This window comes from Brachycentrus maculatus, unplaced genomic scaffold, assembly GCF_059751285.1.
Source record: "Brachycentrus maculatus isolate JH-2025_06_01 unplaced genomic scaffold, ASM5975128v1 h1tg001056l, whole genome shotgun sequence".
In the NCBI taxonomy this organism is placed as follows: Eukaryota; Metazoa; Arthropoda; class Insecta; order Trichoptera; family Brachycentridae; genus Brachycentrus; species Brachycentrus maculatus.
In genome coordinates this window covers 175,001-194,438 of record NW_028281764.1, presented here as the reverse complement: position 1 = coordinate 194,438, position 19,438 = coordinate 175,001, and the positions used below count along the sequence as shown (strand labels likewise).

At 34.1% G+C, this 19,438-nt stretch overlaps 1 protein-coding gene across 1 annotated transcript in view; it reads left to right on the top strand.

Annotated features, from left to right (window-relative positions):
• The first annotated feature begins 1,309 nt into the window (after positions 1 to 1,309).
• LOC148299598 (nose resistant to fluoxetine protein 6-like) overlaps positions 1,310 to 19,438 on the top strand; it is a 19,091-nt gene continuing 962 nt past the window's right edge. Inside the window, exons 1-11 of the mRNA XM_088275906.1 lie at positions 1,310 to 1,980; positions 3,775 to 4,001; positions 6,108 to 6,301; positions 8,171 to 8,380; positions 8,929 to 9,081; positions 10,904 to 11,014; positions 12,033 to 12,281; positions 13,070 to 13,165; positions 13,789 to 13,918; positions 14,496 to 14,670; positions 15,544 to 15,686. Of these exons, the coding sequence (XP_088132032.1) occupies positions 1,773 to 1,980; positions 3,775 to 4,001; positions 6,108 to 6,301; positions 8,171 to 8,380; positions 8,929 to 9,081; positions 10,904 to 11,014; positions 12,033 to 12,281; positions 13,070 to 13,165; positions 13,789 to 13,918; positions 14,496 to 14,670; positions 15,544 to 15,686 (1,896 nt within the window). The 5' untranslated portion in view covers positions 1,310 to 1,772. The remainder of the gene's footprint in view (positions 1,981 to 3,774; positions 4,002 to 6,107; positions 6,302 to 8,170; positions 8,381 to 8,928; positions 9,082 to 10,903; positions 11,015 to 12,032; positions 12,282 to 13,069; positions 13,166 to 13,788; positions 13,919 to 14,495; positions 14,671 to 15,543; positions 15,687 to 19,438) is intronic.

The following is a 19,438-nucleotide window of genomic DNA, read 5'->3' as shown; positions in this document are numbered from 1 at the left end:
CAACTGAAAATTGACAATTTTTGACTTATGACGTTCTTGAAAGGAGTGAGCGATATATAAAATAGAACCCATTCGGGGATCCAAAATAAATGATCTGAAAAAATACTTTATGGAATGATAAAAATGTAGTATTTAGTCATATTTTCTTATTTTGTTTTTTATATTTTCTCATTTGTTATATTCTCTCATTTTTTTTCATTTTCTCGTTTGTTTATTTTAAATATGCTTCTTACCTTATGTTTTTCTCATTTATTTCTTTTGAATATGCTTCTTATGCCTATTTATTATACCTGTTTATTGTTTTTATATTTTGCCATGTATTAGTTTTGGTTATTTAAAAAAAATCTTTTTTTTAACTTTATTATTTGGGTTCCAGTCTTTTTAACCTATATCCCATGTCCCAAAATGAGAAATAGAAATTACTCATCGGGAATATTATATATATGACTTATGTATGTAATGTTTTGAAAAAAAAAAAAAAAAATCTCAAAAACGATTTCCCATATGGATATTTAATTAAGGAAAAAGCTCTTCTGTTTTTATTTTCATGATTTTTTATAAACTTATTTTACGATTTTTGGTACATTCTATCACATTGATTTGAATTTATGCAGTTTTGTATGTAGTTCAACTATTTTTTTGTGTGAATATTTTTTATGCGACTCCCCGTGGAACGTATCTATTACATAAAAAGAGACCCAAGTGTATATTTATTTAAAAAAAACAATTTATAAATATATATATATATATATATATATATATCTATATATATATATATATATATATATATATATATATATATATATATATCTATATATATATATATATATATATATATATATTTTGTATATATATATATATATATATATATATATATATATATATATATATATATATATATATATATATATCTGTATATATATATACATATATATATATATATATATATATATATATATATATATATATATATATATATATATATATATATATATATATATATATATTTATATATTATATATATTGTCCCCCTTCGTAGTGTAATGGTCAGCACGCTCGGCTACTGTTCTGGAGGTCCCGGGTTCGATTCCCAGGGGGGTCAAATAAATATAAGTGATTTTTTCACTGTAATATTTATTCAATATTACCCTGGACTGTTACCTGAAGCGGAGGGCTGATCACCTTTCCTTCATGTGTAAACGATCTAGATAACACTGTGTTTATATGAAGCAGTGCCCTATGCACCATTGGGGTGCGGATAAGGGTTTTATTATTATTATATTATAATATACATAACTTTAATATCTGCAATGAATGGTGCATAAGGCACTCACCACATTGATTCAGTGTCACATTAATTGCTTGAAGGCAAGATGATTTATTTTACGCTTCAGGTACCAGTCCAGAGTTATATAATATAAGTATTAGAGTAAAAAAAATCACTTAAATTTATTTGATTCTATTGCATAGTATAACGTTTTTTCTCACTAATTTATTTTACCGTGTTAAATATTAGTATTTATTTGTCAATAAAAATGTGTATAAAAACTTTTATTTGAAATTTCGTTATAAATAATACCTACTAATTTATTGATAATAGCAGTCATAATATTACATAAAAAAATCTGTCATTAAAATGTCTTCATAAAATTAATCCAATTCAGTGTTTGCTTTGCCTTTCAGCAGTAAACTGCGTTGAAGTTACTAAATAAAGATACCTTCATTATCAAATGATGATAGTTCATATTTTTTAAAGTAACATTTTTTCAAAGATGGCTGTGACAGTTTACATTTGTTCTTTTGTTTTGTTTTTGTGCATTCCGAATTTTATCGAATGTTCGAATTTGGAATCGCAGTCGGTTTTCTATGGTTTGGCACTTGCAGGTTCAAGAGATGAGAAAATACGGGGTACGTTGTGTCAGATAGAGTTGACACAGGTAGCGACTGGAGTAATAAATAACACCAGATGGGCAATAAAACGTAAGATTTATTATTATTTTTTTTAAATTATGTACAATAGAATTCTTCTTCTGAATCCATTTGAAAATGCTAGAAAATGACGGTATAGCTTTCCCATGAGCGATCTCCCTCTATTAGGATTGGTCTTGTGCTGCTTTGTATGTATCTGACACTGATTTCTTCATTCAGAGGGATTCGACTCGTAAACGTCAGATTCTTCAAATCGACGTATAAGTGATGAGATAACACTAAATATAGACAGTTTATGAAGTAGACAATTATCAACAGAAACATAGAAATCCGGTGCCTACCCATTGCAGCATCGATTATGTGTTTTATTATGTTGCTGGTAATTATTGTTTTATCTTTGCGGTGATATTGCGAGGGAATTAAAAAAAAACTTTCAAAAAAGTTAATAAATTGCAGCATGCTTATTTGAACAGAAACCTCAAACAGAAAGAACGTAGAAGAAAAATAATGAATGATATTTATGCATACAATTTATATTTGAAGCAATAACTTTGTGAGTTTCCATTTTATGTTTAAAATATAACATGGTTTTAAAATCACTATATATATTATATTTTCATTAACTGATTCGGCAGTCACTTTGTTGTAAAATCTATGAATTTTTAATTAATGTTTTACTAAGTAAATACCACTATTTCTTAAAATCTACTGTTACACATGTTTCGATTGTGCATCATTTTCAAACACCGTAAATGGTGTTTGAAAATGATGCGGAATGAATTGAAACACGTGTCACAGTAGATTTTAAAAAATGGTGGTATTTACTAAGTAAAACATTAATTAAAAAAAAATATTTTATTCTAATCATAAATATTTATGCAGTTAGGCGAGTGTAGAATATGTAAAAAGGGTTCGAATGTAATTTACCATTGTGCGGCTGATCGCCTGATTACTAATCGCCTGAACTCTTTTCATAAATGTCCCGTTTTAGCCGTGACCTTTATATTTTGGTTTACACTGAAAAAAATAAATGTTGGTTATGAAATACCTGCTTTGTAATATTGAAATTATTATTATGAAAATTGTAATATGGACATAATTATGTGTTCACAGTATTTTGCTTTGTAAAATTGACATTATTATTATGAAAATTTTATTCTCAATGTGTCGTATACAATTTCAACGTGAAGCAGGTAACCCTTGGTTTGTAAATTTTCAATAGTTTTTAATTTTATCATGTAGGTACATATTATATAAGATATTATGGTATTAGAATCAATTTATTCAATATTACCCTGGACTGGTACCCGAAGCAGAGGGCTGATCACCTTTCCTTCATGTGTTAACGATCAAGATTACATTGCATTTATATGATGCAGTGCCCTATGCACCATTTGGGTGCGGATAAGGGTTTAATGAAAAAGAATTATGAAAATATGTAATACAACAAATTTCAATATAAATACCATTTGACCTGAAAAATTAATGATAAAAATTTCGGCAAGTGGATTCGGCGGCGGGTGAATTCACATCCAGCCGGGTCACATATAGCCCCACTTGCTGAAGACTATATATATTCTGGTATAGTCACTCATATACTATTATACTCAAGACTGTATATACTGGTATAATCACTCATATACTATTATACTCAAGACTATATATACCGCTATAGTCACTCATATACTATTATACTCAAAACTATATATATTCTGGTATCGTAACTCATAGAGCCCCATATGCTGAAGACAACATACTCAAGCGCGAGTTGGGAGCTATTATTATGATTGATGTTTTTTTTATAGATATTTTCTACTCTATATAACAATATAATTTCCTTTTTAGTATTAGACGCATCAGGGGTGCCTCAGTCAGGTCTCTATTGGGGAGGGACTTACTGGCTAGGGTCCCGAGCACAATGTATGTTGTATATGTCAAATAAAACGTTGGAAATTCAACCGTCGAGAGTCATCCATCACCAAGACAGCACGCCTCCATTCCGTGTAGCGTACTATGCTGCATATTTCAGGCAAAATTCCAGCATTCTCAGCAAAGTCTTCTGGGAAAATGAGGTAGACACAGTTCAATTATTATTTTTCTTTACATTTCTATAAAAATATCGTCAAAAAACAAACAAAATAATATTTTAATAATGCACATAATTTTGAGTGCATCTAAATACTTGTTCACAAATCTGGGTTCTCTACAATTAGGAGTTATCATTACATTTGACAGAATGTTAAAATAACTCCGAATTGAAAAAAAAAACAGATTTGTGAACAAGTATTTGGACACACTCAAAATGTTGTGAGATTTTTTAAAATTACCTAACGTCCAAGGGACTCTGAAATCTAGCTACGGCTTATGCAACACCGCTTATCATCGAGTTTCATAGCCTATGCCTACTCGTGAGTGGATTTACTCTTTATGTTTAAAGTTACTATAATTTCATGTAATTCGTGAGTGAAAATTCTAGGCAAAAACACTCGCCAATGTTGTGAATTCAAAATAACTGGTCAATTTATAAGCTGCATAAAAAAAATTAAAATCATGTTTTAAGGCGTAATAATGCATATTTTTATTTTGTATTTTTAGTTTCTAGTAAAGATCCTTTTTAAATTAAAAGTTCAAATTTGAAATCGATATAGTGATGTACATAATTGTGAGAATTATTTTCAGTACGCAGGTTAGAAAAACCGACTAATGGGTGTTTGGTCGTTTACGGTTGGCAGTGAAAAGCCGACTAGTTGGCTTTTTTGGTAGTTAATGTGTTAATATTTAAAATATAACTCATCTTGTTAAGAATTTTAAATGTTGGCACTCGGAAAAAATCATTATTTTTGCACTACGGACTCGATAGAGAATTATGCAGGCAGTTTTATTGCGGAGCGATGTTCAAAATGTAATTATCAAGTTTATGACATCAATTACTTGTCATAACGTCCAGTTAATATTTGCAATAAATTTAATGGCGTAATTTTAAATGCATTAACCTTGAGAGAATGGTAATTAATTTCAAAACTTCAGAGCCAACAGTCGAATATAGTGAAACAGCTTGAATCTTTGCAAATTTTGGTAGAAATTTGACACAGCGTTGCATTTTAATACGCACATATTTTTATATACCTATTTAAAAAAAAAAACCTGTGTGACCTGTGAAAAACATGTTACACAGCTTATTATCACAAAGGCAGCGCCAACTGTTGAAAGTGACAGCATTGCATGCAATAAAAAAAATTCTCATGGCGGGCAGCGTGCTTCTTGACAGTGCTATCACTTATTGCATTGTTGTTTCGTAGATTTAATAATAATATTTTTATTGGTTCACAAACATGAAACATAATAGAATGCAGTGCTTTTTCTTTTCTATTTTATCAGACTGAGCCACAGAAATACGCGCCGGGTACAGAAAGAATTTTAACAAACAGTGTGTAATTTTTTGAGTAAAACTTTATCTCTGACATCTATGGTGGACATATCGCTCACTCCTTTCAAGAATGTCAAATATTAAAAAACTTGATTTCTCAGGAGATCGTTTTTAAAGTTTAAAAATATAATAAAATGTATGAAAAATAAATATCAAGCCACTTATTGAACTTTTTACTGTGCAACAGATCTTTTTAGGTAAAACCTGAAGGTTTTTTCTCCATTTGAAAAATATTTAGTATATTTAAAAAATTAATTCAACAATACCTTTTTTTAAAAATGCATAAACAACACTACCTGCCCTGTAGCGGGTAAATATTAAGTTAAAAATATGCCGCTTTTGCTGGGATATAGTACATTTTTTGGGCGTTCCGAAAACATGTACAACTGAAAATTGATGATTTTTGATTTATGACGTTCTTGAAAGGAGTGAGCGACATGCTCGAATTGTGATATAAGGAAAGAATGCAAGGTTGAGATAAACATTGTCGATAACACTATGGAGTGAGTGCAGAAAGAATGTTAAATGTACAGTCAAAATGCGTTCTTTCAGACGAATGTGTGGTAAAACGTTGTATGATATATGCTCGGAAGGTGAATAAGGAATGAATGCAAGGCTGACATAAGTACAACTGAAAATTGACAATTTTTGATATATGACGTTGTTGAAGGGAGTGAGCGATTTGTTGAAATTAACAAATATTGTCGTTACGGAAAGGCAAGCCGTTTCCACTGCCAATTTTTGTTTTCAGGATTTGGTGACCTTGGGTTTGTGCCTCCCTGCGTCATGTCTTGAGTCGGAAATATTTGTGCTGCTTCAGGAGTACTTTGATTCCAGGGTTCTGCTCCATCAGCATGTTTATAACATGACCCTAAGGATGGAAGAAGTGAAGATAATAAGTGATGATATGTCGTGGTTTTGGTCATTGAAGTACTCCCCACTGTGGTGAGCATTTAGAAATTGTGAAAAATGTTCACAATTGCTTCATTTTTCTGATTCCAACATGTATTTGTATTGAAAAAATGTTCACAATGCCTTCCCACTTGTATATTGAAAAAGTTCACTTTTACTATTGTAAAATGTTCACTTTTGCTTCATTATTCTAATTCCCACTTATATATGGAAAAAAGTTCACAATGACTTCATTGTTCCGATTCCCGCTTGTATATTGAAAAAGTGTAATGTAGTTTAATGGTCACCATGCTCGGCCACCGTTTTGGAGGTCCTGGGTTCAATTCCCAGGGGGGGAGGGTCAAATAAATATAAGTGATTTTTTAACTCTAATATTCATTCAAAATTACCTGTAGCGGAGGACTGAATCACCTTTCCTTCATGTGTTAACAATCAAGATAACACTGTGTTTATATGATGCAGTGCCCTATGCACCACTGGGGTGTGGATAAGGGTTTGAAGAAGAATTAAGAATATTGATAATGTTCGCTATATATTCCAATTTGTTTATTGTAAAAAGTTCACAATAGCTTCACTATTGTAATCCCCACTTTTATATTGAAAAAAGTTCATATTAGCTTTATTGTTCTGATTCCGATTTGCATGTTGAAAAATTCACTCAATTGTGCTGATTTCAATTTAAATATCAATATCATAGTCATACAGGAGAAAGTGACCAAGTGCATTGTTTTACAAAAACGTGATCATTGACTATTTGATATCTTACTAGCTTAATATTGCCCTGAAATAATCTCAAAGGATTTTAGAAGCATAATATATTGACTTGTTTAAAATGACTAACTGCATTGGTGTTTATTTTCTCGGTAAGCAAAAGTTAGTTAAATGGTCCTTCTGAACATTTTACGTTTTGGTAGTTGGTCACTTTCTCCTGTACGACTACGATATAGATAACATGCGTTACATCACCATATTGTGAATGTGGACAAGATATAGGGGATGCAAACCATACGTTCTGTCAGTGTCCGCTCACTACAGAGAAGGGGAACTTTCTTAATAGCTTAACACGGGCAGGAATCCAACTCCCCACCCAAGTATCCACCCTTCTTTCTGAACCTAATTCTAGAATTGCGGGCATGATTTCTAAAATGATAAAGCTAAATGCATTTTAACTATGAAATTTTGTATTAATTGTTATTATTATTTTCTGTGAATTTTGTTTGTAAATAAAAATAATACTTGACACTGGCAGAAACATCCTTTCATTGGGTGACTGCCAAATAAATAATGTTTTATTTTTTTTTGTCATTAATAAAAAAAATATATACTTATTTATTTTTTTACAAAAATGTTAATAAAATTAGTATAAAACCACTCACCGAGATTTTTACGTCTACCGGTTTCGAGACGTACGTAACAACCAAATAAATTTTACATATAGTCCATTGTTTGATTCGACATCGGTTAAACACGATTCGTCAGTATCCAATTCGAACCCCGCCCACTCCTTTCATCCTACGAGTATATAAGTTGATTCGATTACAGGTCTAATTTTAATGCACGTTTAACCTCGGCTCGTAACGCATGTCTGTATTGAAAACTATAGTGCATGTTGGTATTCGGGCCGACCAAAAATCGCATGTGTTAGATATTTTGTGTAGTTTTGAGTGTGTAAATGGTGCTATGGTGGTGAAGGGTAGTATTGTTTGCATGCTGTGTTAGTGATTGTCCTGACGAAGAGACGGGTACGTCTCGAAACCGGTAGACGTAAAAATCTTGGTGAGTGGTTATATACTGATTTTATTAACATTTTTGTAAAAAAATAAATAAGTAAAAATGACTAACCACAAAGTAAATGCTTTAAATATTAATAATATTGAGAATAAAAAAAAATATATATTACAGGACATCTACAGTTTTGCTTTTGGCATTAAATATTCTTGGTACAGTCTACCGAGCCTGGATATATAAAGAGACAGACATTAATCAAAATAAAATCCAATACAAAAACACCGTTCAAAAGATACTCTTTGAATTTAGTATTGGAGATAACATAAGAACGGTTTTTAATACCAAAAATGAGAAGGATACACTGTTACCTATTCACGGATTAAGGTATTTATTATATGAGACACTGGATTATTCACCCTACGGATGATATCGCTCACTCCTTTCAAGAACGTCATAAATCAAAAAACTTGATTTTTCAGGAGAACGTTTTTAAAGTTAAATTATAATAATAAAATAATTATAATTTTAAAGTATAATACAATGTATTAAAAATAAATATGAAGCCACTTATTGAACTTTTTACTGTGCAACAGATCTTTTTAGGTAGAACCTGAAGGTTTTTTTTCCCATTTGAAAAATATTTAGTGTATTTAAAAAAATAATTAAACAACACCTTTTCTTCAAAATGCAAAACCAACACTTTTTGCCCTGTAGCGGGTAAATATTAAATTAAAAATATGCCGCTTTTGCTGGGATATAATACATTTTCTGGGCGTTTCGAAAACATGCAAAACTGAAAATTAATGATTTTTGATATATGTATGATGTTGTTGAAAGGAGTGAGCGATATGGTAGTTTTCGAATGGCTACACTGAAAAATATGTTGTCGTGTGTGCCGGGTCAATATTTTAAAATTGATGATATCATTCCAGAGTCAACACAATGTTCATCACCGTCGTTGGGCACATGATACTGTTTGCCTTCGACAAGTACGAGGGGAAGCAGAATCTCCATTATCCGGGAGGCATTGCCACCAAACTATTGCAGAACACTCATTTCGTTGTGGACTCATTCTACTGCATTGGGTAAAAGTCAAATGTATGCGATCCATGCACTTATAGTCTCTCCATGCACTCCCACCGTTTTTATTAATTATATTTATTCTTATTATTTTTTAACATAATTAACAGACTTGACAATGAATTAAAAAAAATATTATATACTTAGGTACTTATGTAAAATGAACTAAATTAGAAATATTACTGATTTTTATTTTGATTACTAAGTTGTGATGCATAAGCCACGATTTAAATGATTTTTGGGTGATTTTCAAAAAACATGCTTAGTTCAGATTGATTTTTTTTACATACTTAATAGACGTTGCACCGAATAAAAAAATATATAAACATACTAATAAAAACTTACTTAAAAAATTTGATATTTACATTGAACAGACTTAGTTCTGAATTATTTTTTAACATTCTTAAAAGACTTGACAATGGACAAAAAAATATATATACGTAAGGTTAATTTTGAAAAGTTAATTTGTCCGCTTCCGTAGTGTAATGGTCAGCACGCTCGGCTACTTCTGGAGATCCTGGGTTCAGTTCCCAAGGGGAGTAAAATAAATATAAGTGATTTTTTCACTGTAATATTTATTCAATACTACCCTGGACTGGTACCTGAAGCGGAGGGCTGATCACCTTTCCTTCATATGTAAACGATCAAGATAACACTGCGTTTATATGACGCAGTACCCTATGCACCATTGGGGTGCGGATAAGGCTTTTATTATTATTTTATTATTAATTTTGAAAACTTCGTGCTTCATTATGTTTGATTAAGTCATGTGAGGTAATATTTGATAACCTAGTCCTTTCTTATTTTACCATTTCGTTCTTCCCCTAACTCTATCCGCACCCAATGGTGCGTAGGGCACTGAATCGTAACGGCGCAGTGTTATAATAATTTCTGGAATTGTTTTCGCAGTATTATAATAATACAGTGGAACCTCTCGTAACGAGTATAATTCGTTCTGTAATCTTACTTGTTATGCGAAACATTTTTTGTTTTTCATTAATTGATTCGGCAGTCACTTTGTGGTAAAATTTATCCATTTTTAATTAATGTTTTACTTAGTAAATACCACTATTTTTAAATTCTACTGTGACACGTGTTTTGATGCATTCCGCATCATTTTCAAACAGCGTGTTTGATTACTTAAACCTACAGATATCCATATTCTTGTTCTCATGTATGTTGAGATATTAACCTTTTAACCGTGTTCACTTTGTTCCTGAGAGACGCCCGTGCGCGGCGGTATTTTGCCGTTTTTTAAATTATTACTTTTATCATGTATTTAGTTAAGAAACAATTTATTTTCCTAAACAAAAACGTTCAATGGGATTCATTGTGCCTTTTTTGGTACTTTATAATACACCCGTGTCACATTATTCTTGAAATATATCCTAATATAAACAAATAAGATCGTAACATAAATAAATCAAAGCACGCATCGTGTGTCACTGTTACCCACTGGCGATGCATAGCGACGAGAGTGAGAAAGATATAGGGTATGATTATGGCGCGGACTAATTACCGACCGCAAGAAAAATCAGGGATCTGTTCTTTTATTTATCCTTGTGATGTTACAAATTATTAGTCAGATATTTCAACAGATGTCATAAGGCCAAGGATTGACGTATTATTTTATCCAAAGTTCCACACCATGAAAAAATCCCTCTAAGTTGAACTGAGGTTCGAAACTTGGAGCAAAGTAAAAACACATACGGTTATGTCAGCCGCGTACGGGGAATGTTTTGTGAAAACACATACGGTTATGCGAGCCGCGTGGATCCGGTTAATAAAAAAAAACTTTATAATTATGTAGCAATGTTTTTTTTTCAGCGGTTTTCTACTTGGTTATAACTTTTTCAAAGACAAAAATAATACATATTTGACAACGTTTAAAGCAAATGTAAAGGATTTGATTAACGCAGTCTACAAACGATTCAAAAGGTATTAATTTTCTTAGCTCAATAGTCGAAATGCGATCTCTCAGAAGAATGTGCGACAAAACGATGTATGATAGATGTACGAATAGTGAAATAAGGAAGGAATGCAAAGCTGAGATAAGCATTATCGATAAAATTAAGAAAGGTGCGTTGAGATGGTTTGGACATGTAGAACGAATGAGTGAGGAAAGAACGGTAAAACAAATTTATGAGGCGAATGTTAGTGGGAAAAGAAGCAGAGGAAGACCGAGAAAAACATGGCACGATCAGGTATGCCAAATACTTGAAAGTGGTCAGGTTAGGAGTCGTAACAATCGGCGGGTATGTATGAGGAGATGCATGAACGTGGAAGAGGCGAAGAATGTTTGCAAGGATAGAGTGGTGTGGCGCTCTATTCTCTCTGCCTACCCCTGCGGTGAAGCGGCGTGATGGTTAGTTAGTTAGTTAGCTCAATATTTACAGTGGACAATGTGCACTTAAGTGCTAGTGCTAACACTGATGTATGGAAGCAAAGCATCGAATTGGCAAAAAGAAGGATGAAAGCAAATTGAGTTCTGTTGATTTGCGATCCCTTAGACCAGGGCTGTCCAATGCAAGGACCGCATGAAAAAATCTGAATTATGGTTTCTCACGCCAACTTTTGTAGACAACATCAGTTAAAATCTTTGTACTGCTGGTTTCTTATGCCAAGTTTTGTAGACTAATATCAGTTAATATCTTTGTACTGATGGTTTCTCATGCCAACTTTTGTAGACCAATATCAGTTAATATCATTGTACTGATGGTTTCTCATGCCAATTATTGTAGACTAACACCAGTTTATATGTATGTCCTGATGGTCTCCCAACTTTTATAGATTAACACCAGTTTATATGTATGTGCTGATGGTTTCTCTTGCTTACTTTTGCATACTAATACCAGTTTACCGGTATATCCTGATGGTTTCTCGTGCCAACTTTAGTAGGCTAACACCAGTTTACAAGTATGTATGTACTGATGGTTTCTCATGCCAACTTTTGTAGGCTAACACCAGTTTACATGTATGTGCTGATGGTTTCCCATGCCGCCGGTGAGTGGATGCATCGTTCATCGGCACTGATGAACAACGAAAGGATGGACCTGAGATGCTCCAAGTACTGGTGGGCCAATTTCCTCTACATCAGCAATATTTACCCCCCGTCTCACGAGTCCTGCATGGCCTGGACCTACTACCTCTCCAACGACTTCCAGTTCTTCATCGTAGCGAGCGCGCTACTCTACCTGTCGACAAAGTAAGCATCTTTCTCTTTCTTCTTCTGTGCGTGTCATGTCAGGTCCCCTGATGTCGAATATCACGTGAGATTCATCACCCTTGTCTTGGACAGCGCCTCAATGGTCGTGATCCCTGTCCAATCTCGTATATTACGGAGCCAGGAAATCTGTTTTCTGCCCACACCTCATCCACCCTCTATTAAGTGCAATAGCTCGTACTTTTCTCCTATCAGCACATCCCCCAGATAGGACACCTTCCGGACAATGATATCAGTCAGCAACTGTCTCCCTGCTCTTGCTTTTTGGAGCATATTTGCGTTGCTGACCATATCGGTCCATGGAATGCGTAGCATTCTACGATGTAGACACATTTCAAATGAACTTGCCATGATCAGGTATGTTAAATACTTAAAGGCGTCAGGTCAAGAGTCTAAATAATCGGTAGTTATGTATGAGGAGATGCATGATTGTGGAAGAGACAAAGAATGTTTGCAAATATAGAGTGGTGCGGTGTTCTATTCTCTCTGCCTAGTCCTGCGGCGAAGCAGCGTGATGGTTGATTAGTTAAGGTGGAGACTGACCGGAGCATTTCGTCGTAACATAACGTCGTAACATCGCTCGCGGCGAGCATCCGAAACTATGGATGGAACGCTCGGCTCGCTGTACTGACTGCCTGAATGCTCGCATCGTAACGTGTTACGTTACGATGAAATGCTCCGGTCAGTCTCCACCTTTATATATTTTTCATGTAATCTGGCATTGTTGGGTTTGCAGACAATATGCTGATTCGTTTTGTTATTTTGTTTAGGCACTTAAAAGCTGCAGGGATTATAGGATTGGCTCTCTGTTTAGGATCTGGTTTGTACACCACCTACACTGTCAAAGCATTAAACCATCAGCCATTGTGAGTATTTTTATTTTATTTAATTAACTGTTTAAGTGCTGAACTACCCATAGCATTATTTCCATGTATGAGTATACATACTATGATAAAAATGCTGAATCAATATTTTCACTAAAGACTGTTTCACAACATTTTGAGTGTGTCCAAATACTTGTTCACAAAATCTGGATTATCTCCAATTAATTTCTGCTCAATAAAAAGTTTCTTTTCATCTCAACAATAGATGTCTCTAGTGAAGTTCTAATGATTCAAGAAAAACGTTTCGAAATCGATTCGTATATATAGAACTTCCAAGAATTTGAGTAGTGTGGTTGTCAGTAATGGGTAGAATTGGTGAATGTTACACGTGTGTAAGGTGATCACTTAAACCAGCCTATGACGGTCGTCAGCCCCGTAAATGCCCAGACTTCCATATTCTTCTTCATCATTGATGAGATGTCAAAAATAACTTTGTTTTAGGTCATCAGGGTTTATTTTAGTTTTAAGTTATTTTATTTTATAAATAAGTTTGTTCATTACACAGTTTAGCAACTTGAGCATAGAAGGAATCACGTATTCCTCGTATCTGAATCTTTTTCACACCAATTCTGTTACAGTTTTTCATAGATTTTCTCAATTTCCAGCATTCACAGTTTATTTGAGACCGTTGACATTTTTTACTTCCCGCCTTGGATGAGAATCTCTCCTTATATTATTGGTGTATTCGGAGCATATTTTTACACCTATCACAGGAAATCTATGCCTAAAGGAAAGGTAAGAAACATCTATCAATTATTATGAGGTTTCTAAAACTACATTACATTAACACATTGTTGTCGGGCGGTTTTTTCATCAACCCTGATCCTAATTAGTAATTAGGGTCATATACTAATCACCAGTAACTGCAAACCCTATTCCTATCTGTACAATGTTTTTTGCCATCTCTAAAAAAAGTGGTTATGAACACATTGTCAGGCAGTTTTTTCATCAACCCTGACCCTAATTAGAGTCGTATAACTGCAAATCCAAATTCGATTTAGACAATGTTTTTTGACGTCTCGCGCTCTACCAAAAGTAAGCAAATAGACTGCTTATAAGCGTCTCCCGCTCTCTACTAACAGTAAGTAAAATACGGTTTTAAGCGTTTCCCGCAAACAATGTTTTAAAATCATTTGTTAAATGCCCAGACTTCCATATTCTTCTTTATCTTTGATGAGATGTCAAAAAATAATGTTGAAAATATAGGAAATATAGGAATATTATAGGAAAACCTTGTTTATGCAAAATTGAAAAAAAATCCATAGTTTCAGTAGATATTTAATTAAAAATAAATTGTACTTGCTCTTCACAGATCTGGCTATCTATCATTTGGCTGTTGTATGCAGTTTTCAGCCTATTTGCATTGTTGGGTTTACCGAAAAGGGATATCAGTATAACGTACAGCATGTTCTACACGTCCACCTCCCGCGTAGCTTGGTCCTTGGCATTGCTTTGGCTGATAATCGCCTGCCTGACGGATAATGCTGGTAGGTCTTTTTTTATAAAGCTCATTAATGGCGCACATTTGGGGTTTTACTGTCAAATAAAGTTATTAATAAAACTAACAACATTTTGAATGTGTCCAAATAGGGTAGGCAGAGAGAATAAAATGCCGCACCACTATATCTTTGTAAACAATCTCTTCCACATTCCTTGAGGTAGTATTTTACGAAAATGGCGCTATGTATAAATATAAATTATCCATAATTATTGATATTATGATTCATGGATCATCTCATACACATCTGCCAATTATTCTTGACTCTTGACCTGTCCACACTCAAGTATGTGAGATATTTGGCTTATTTCTCTTCAAGAGAACCCAGACGGAAGGATACCCCCAAAGCGAAGGTACGATAGCTGGCAGCGCACATCACAAGAGATGAATAATGAAACAGACAGATCAGAACAGATTAGGAAGAAAAAGAAGAATTTTCGGCTTGATCATGCCTAGTTTTCTTAGGTCTTCCTTTGTTCCCATTATTAACCACATTCGCCTCATAAATTCATTTTACCATTCTTTCTTCACGCATTCGATTCACATGCCCAAACCATCTAAACAAATCATTTCACATTTTTTGTTGATAATACTTATGGCAACCTTGCATTCTTTCCTTACGTCACCATTGGAACATCTATCATACATCATTTTGACGCACATTCGTCTGAGAGATGCATTCAGTTTACTTTCTTCCTTCTTTGGCCAACTCATTCGCTTCAATTCCATACACTAGGGTTAAAAATGAAAGACTTTCAAGTATTTTGAATGTCTTAAAATAATTCAAATTTACATAATGACAATTTTTCCTCTTTGCCCATCTATTGATACAATTTTCCAATAATATTTGTCTATTTCGCAGGTACATTTGCGAGAATAATGTCCAAGGATGTGTGGATTCCCATGTCAAAGTTGACATACTGCGTTTATCTAGTCAATCCAACCCTCATATACATGCTCACTTCGTTTAGAGATAAACACATGTATTTTGAAGGAAATGTTATAGTAAGTGACTTTTTCTAAAATCAGAGAATATGAATAATCCTTAGAAAAGCTTTAGCACAAAAGTGCCGCCATAGAGGCGGCATGCATGGTTTGACACTATGGCACCAATAAAATAAAGTCTTAACATACTTTGGACGGGAAAGGTATTTCTACCCGTTGGGTCGATTGATGCTTAAGGACGGGAAGGGTATTTTTACCTTCTATGCCGCCCTCATTTCAAAAGCAGAAATGATCAATGTTTTATAAGAATATTATATGCTAATCTTTTTGTCAAAGTCCTTACTATATGTACATAATTATCAAAACCCGTCACCAGCGGTCCGCAGGTGTAAAAAATACCCGTTTTAAATGTGTTAATACTAGATGTTTTTAATATTTGGCCTGTCTAAATAATACGTAGACTGACATCATTAATCAAAATTTACTTAATTTAGCAGTTAGATACAACATTTTGAGTGTGTCCAAATACTTGTTCACAAAAATCTGGATTATCTCCAATTATAGGAGTTATTTATTTATGGTGAGATGTAAAGAAGCTTTTTATTAAGCAGAAACTCTTATATTAGTATGCGAGGTCCGAATCCTGGATTATAATCACACACATAGCTCACTCCTTTCAAGAACGTCATAAATCAAAAAACTTGATTTTTCAGTAGAACGTTTTTAAAGTTTTGAAATATAATACAATGTAATAAAAATAAATATCAAGCCACTTACTGAACTTTTTACTGTGTAACAGATCTTTTTCTCCATTTGAAAAATATTTAGTATATTTAAAAAAAAATAAAAAAAATACCTTTTCCTCAAAATGCAAAAACAACACTTTCTGCCCTGTAGCTGGTAAACATTAAGTTAAAAATATGCCGCTTTTGCTGGGATATAGTACATTTTCTGGGAATTCCTAAAACATGAACAACTTAAAATTGACGATTTTTGATTTATGACGTTCTTGAAAGGAGTGAGCGACATGAGAAACACCAGAAAATACCATTTTAATTTTTATTATTTAAGCTTATAATTTGACCTATTTAAGCTTATAATTTGCCAGATAAAAAAAAAATAGTTAGATTTCTGGGTCCCCTTTAAAGTATTCACCTCCCCGACGCACACACTTATCCCAACTGTGTTTCCACTTTTGGAAACAATCTCTGAAACGCTTATGGTATTTTGTGATGTCCTTCAGTTCTTTCGTTGCATTACATTGGTGCCATAAACCAAGCTAGGACACAAAATGCCGAACCCTCTTCTAGTGGAACGGAAGGTCTGCTGACGACAGTCAACAGTCCGCCTTCTCCTGAGGAGTGCAACGTGGTTTCCTCCCAGCAATGAGCAAATGCTGATGAGTTCCTGATTGGCCCACACTAGTTTATCGTTCCTGTTCCCAACACATATTAAAATATATATATATATTTTTTTTAATCATTCAAACCCTTATCCGCACCCTAATGGTGCATAGGGCACTGCATCATATAAACGCAGTGTTATCTTGATCGTTAACACATGATGGAAAGGTGATCAGCCTTCCGCTTCCGGTACCAGTCCAAGGTAATATTGAATAAATATAAGAGTGAAAAAATCACTTATATTTATTTGATCCCCCTCTGGGAATCGAACCTCCAGTACGGTAGCTGAGCGTGCTGACCACTACACTACGGAGGCGGACAATCGTGTTTTTTACCTAGAAGAAACAAAAACCAACTTATTGATCTTTAAAGCTTGTATGTAATAAGAAAGGTAAATAATAAATGTAACTCCCATTTAAAAAAAATCTCTTTCATCGCATTTACCTTAATCTTGGGAATCGTTTCAAATCTTCTTCATTTCAAAGGTCTTTTGAGTTTGGGGAACAAATAAAAATCAGATGAAGAGAGATCAGTTGAGTAGGGTGGGTGGAGATGAACGGTGATCAAATGTTTGGCCAACGAGTTCTGAAAATGAAAAGTTATTTGCACCGTTACATGCGAAGAGGCGTCAGAATAATAAATTTGTGTCAATATCGCTCTTGTTGCGATATCGCCGATGACACTCGTATTCAATGTCACAACGTCTCATTGTTGACAGTCTTTTCGAATAAATTACATCCCGGTACATATTTATTATTCACACAGTATAAAGTGCTGAGTAAACGTTCAGTACAAGGAAAACAAACTTGAAACACGTTTGGAATAAAAATGAAAGTTGAGTGCTCGAAATGCCAATTCAATTTCATTATGTCACTGTGTCTTGTAATACACTTGATATTTTTTACAGAGGAAGCAAAAAATCATGCTGTTTCCCTAACCCTTAACTGCCCCCAATGGTGCATAGAGCACTGCATATTGCACAGAGCATAGAGCACTCATATTGAATCACTATTATTTTTGTTGTCCGCCTCTGTAGTGTAATAATGGTCAGCATGCTCGGCTACCGTTCTGGAGGTCCCGGGTTCGATTCCCAGAGGGGGGGGGTCTAATAAATAAGTGATTTTTTCACTCTAATATTTATCCAATATTACCTGAAGCGGAGGGCTGATCACCTTTCCTTCGTGTGTTAGCGATCAAGATAACACTGAGTTTATATGATGCAGTGCCCTATGCACCATTGGGGTGCGGATAAGGGTTCGAATGAAATGAAAAATTATTTTTGTTACTTACATGATAGCAGTGGCGCGCACAGATAATTAATTGGGGTAGTCAGTAGAGGTACCTACCTCTACTGCCAAGGAGTAAAGTAAGCCAGGTAGGATAGTCATTAGAAGTAGGTAGTAAGGTAAGCTAGGTGCTACTTAGTAAGGTAGGTTGGACTTCCACAGTTGTCTGTTGGACGCGACTCTCTTCCAATGCAGGCCCGTCACATTCTTAATGTCATCGGACCATCTTGTCTGGGGCCTACCCACGCTTCTGCGTCCTGTTCTAGGCCTCCAGTCAAGCATATTTTTCGTCCGTCTATCCTCACACATATCGCTCACTCCTTTCAACAACGTCATAAATCAAAAAACTTGATTTTTCAGGAGATCGTTTTTAAAGTTTAAACATATAATACAATTTATTGAGAATAAATATCAAGCCACTTATTGAACTTTTTACTGTACAACAGATATTTATAGGTAAAACCTGCAGGTTTTTTCTCCATTTGAAAAATATTTAGTATATTTAAAAAAATGAGTAAACAATTCCTTTTCTTCAAAATGCAAAAAACATCTCTTTCTGCCCTGTAGCGGGTAAATATTAAGTTAAAAATATGCCTCCTTTGCTGGGATATAGTACATTTTCTGGGCATTCCGAAAACATGCACAACTGAAAATTGACGATTGTTGATTTATGACGTTCTTGAAAGGAGTGGGCGATATGTGCCACATGTCCTGCCCAGTTGCACTTAAGTTCCGCGATTCTTTGAGCCACATCTGTTACCTTGGTCTTTTCCCTTATCTAAACATTCGTTTTTCGGTCCTTAAGGGATATTTACAACATTTTGAGTGTGTCCAAATACTTGTTCACAAAATCTGGATTATCTCCAATTGCAGGAGTTATTTTCATATTATTTTTTTAAATCTCATCAAATGAAGAAGAATATGGAAGTCTGGAGATTCACGGGGCTGACGACCGTCATAGGCTGGTTTAAGTGTTCACTTGTTACGCGTGTGTAAAGTGATCACTTAAACCAGCCTATGACTGTCGTCAGCCCCTTAAACGCCCAGACTTCCATATTCTTCTTCATCTTTGATGAGATTTCAAAAAACATGTCAAAAAACCTAAGCGATATGTTTAGCATGC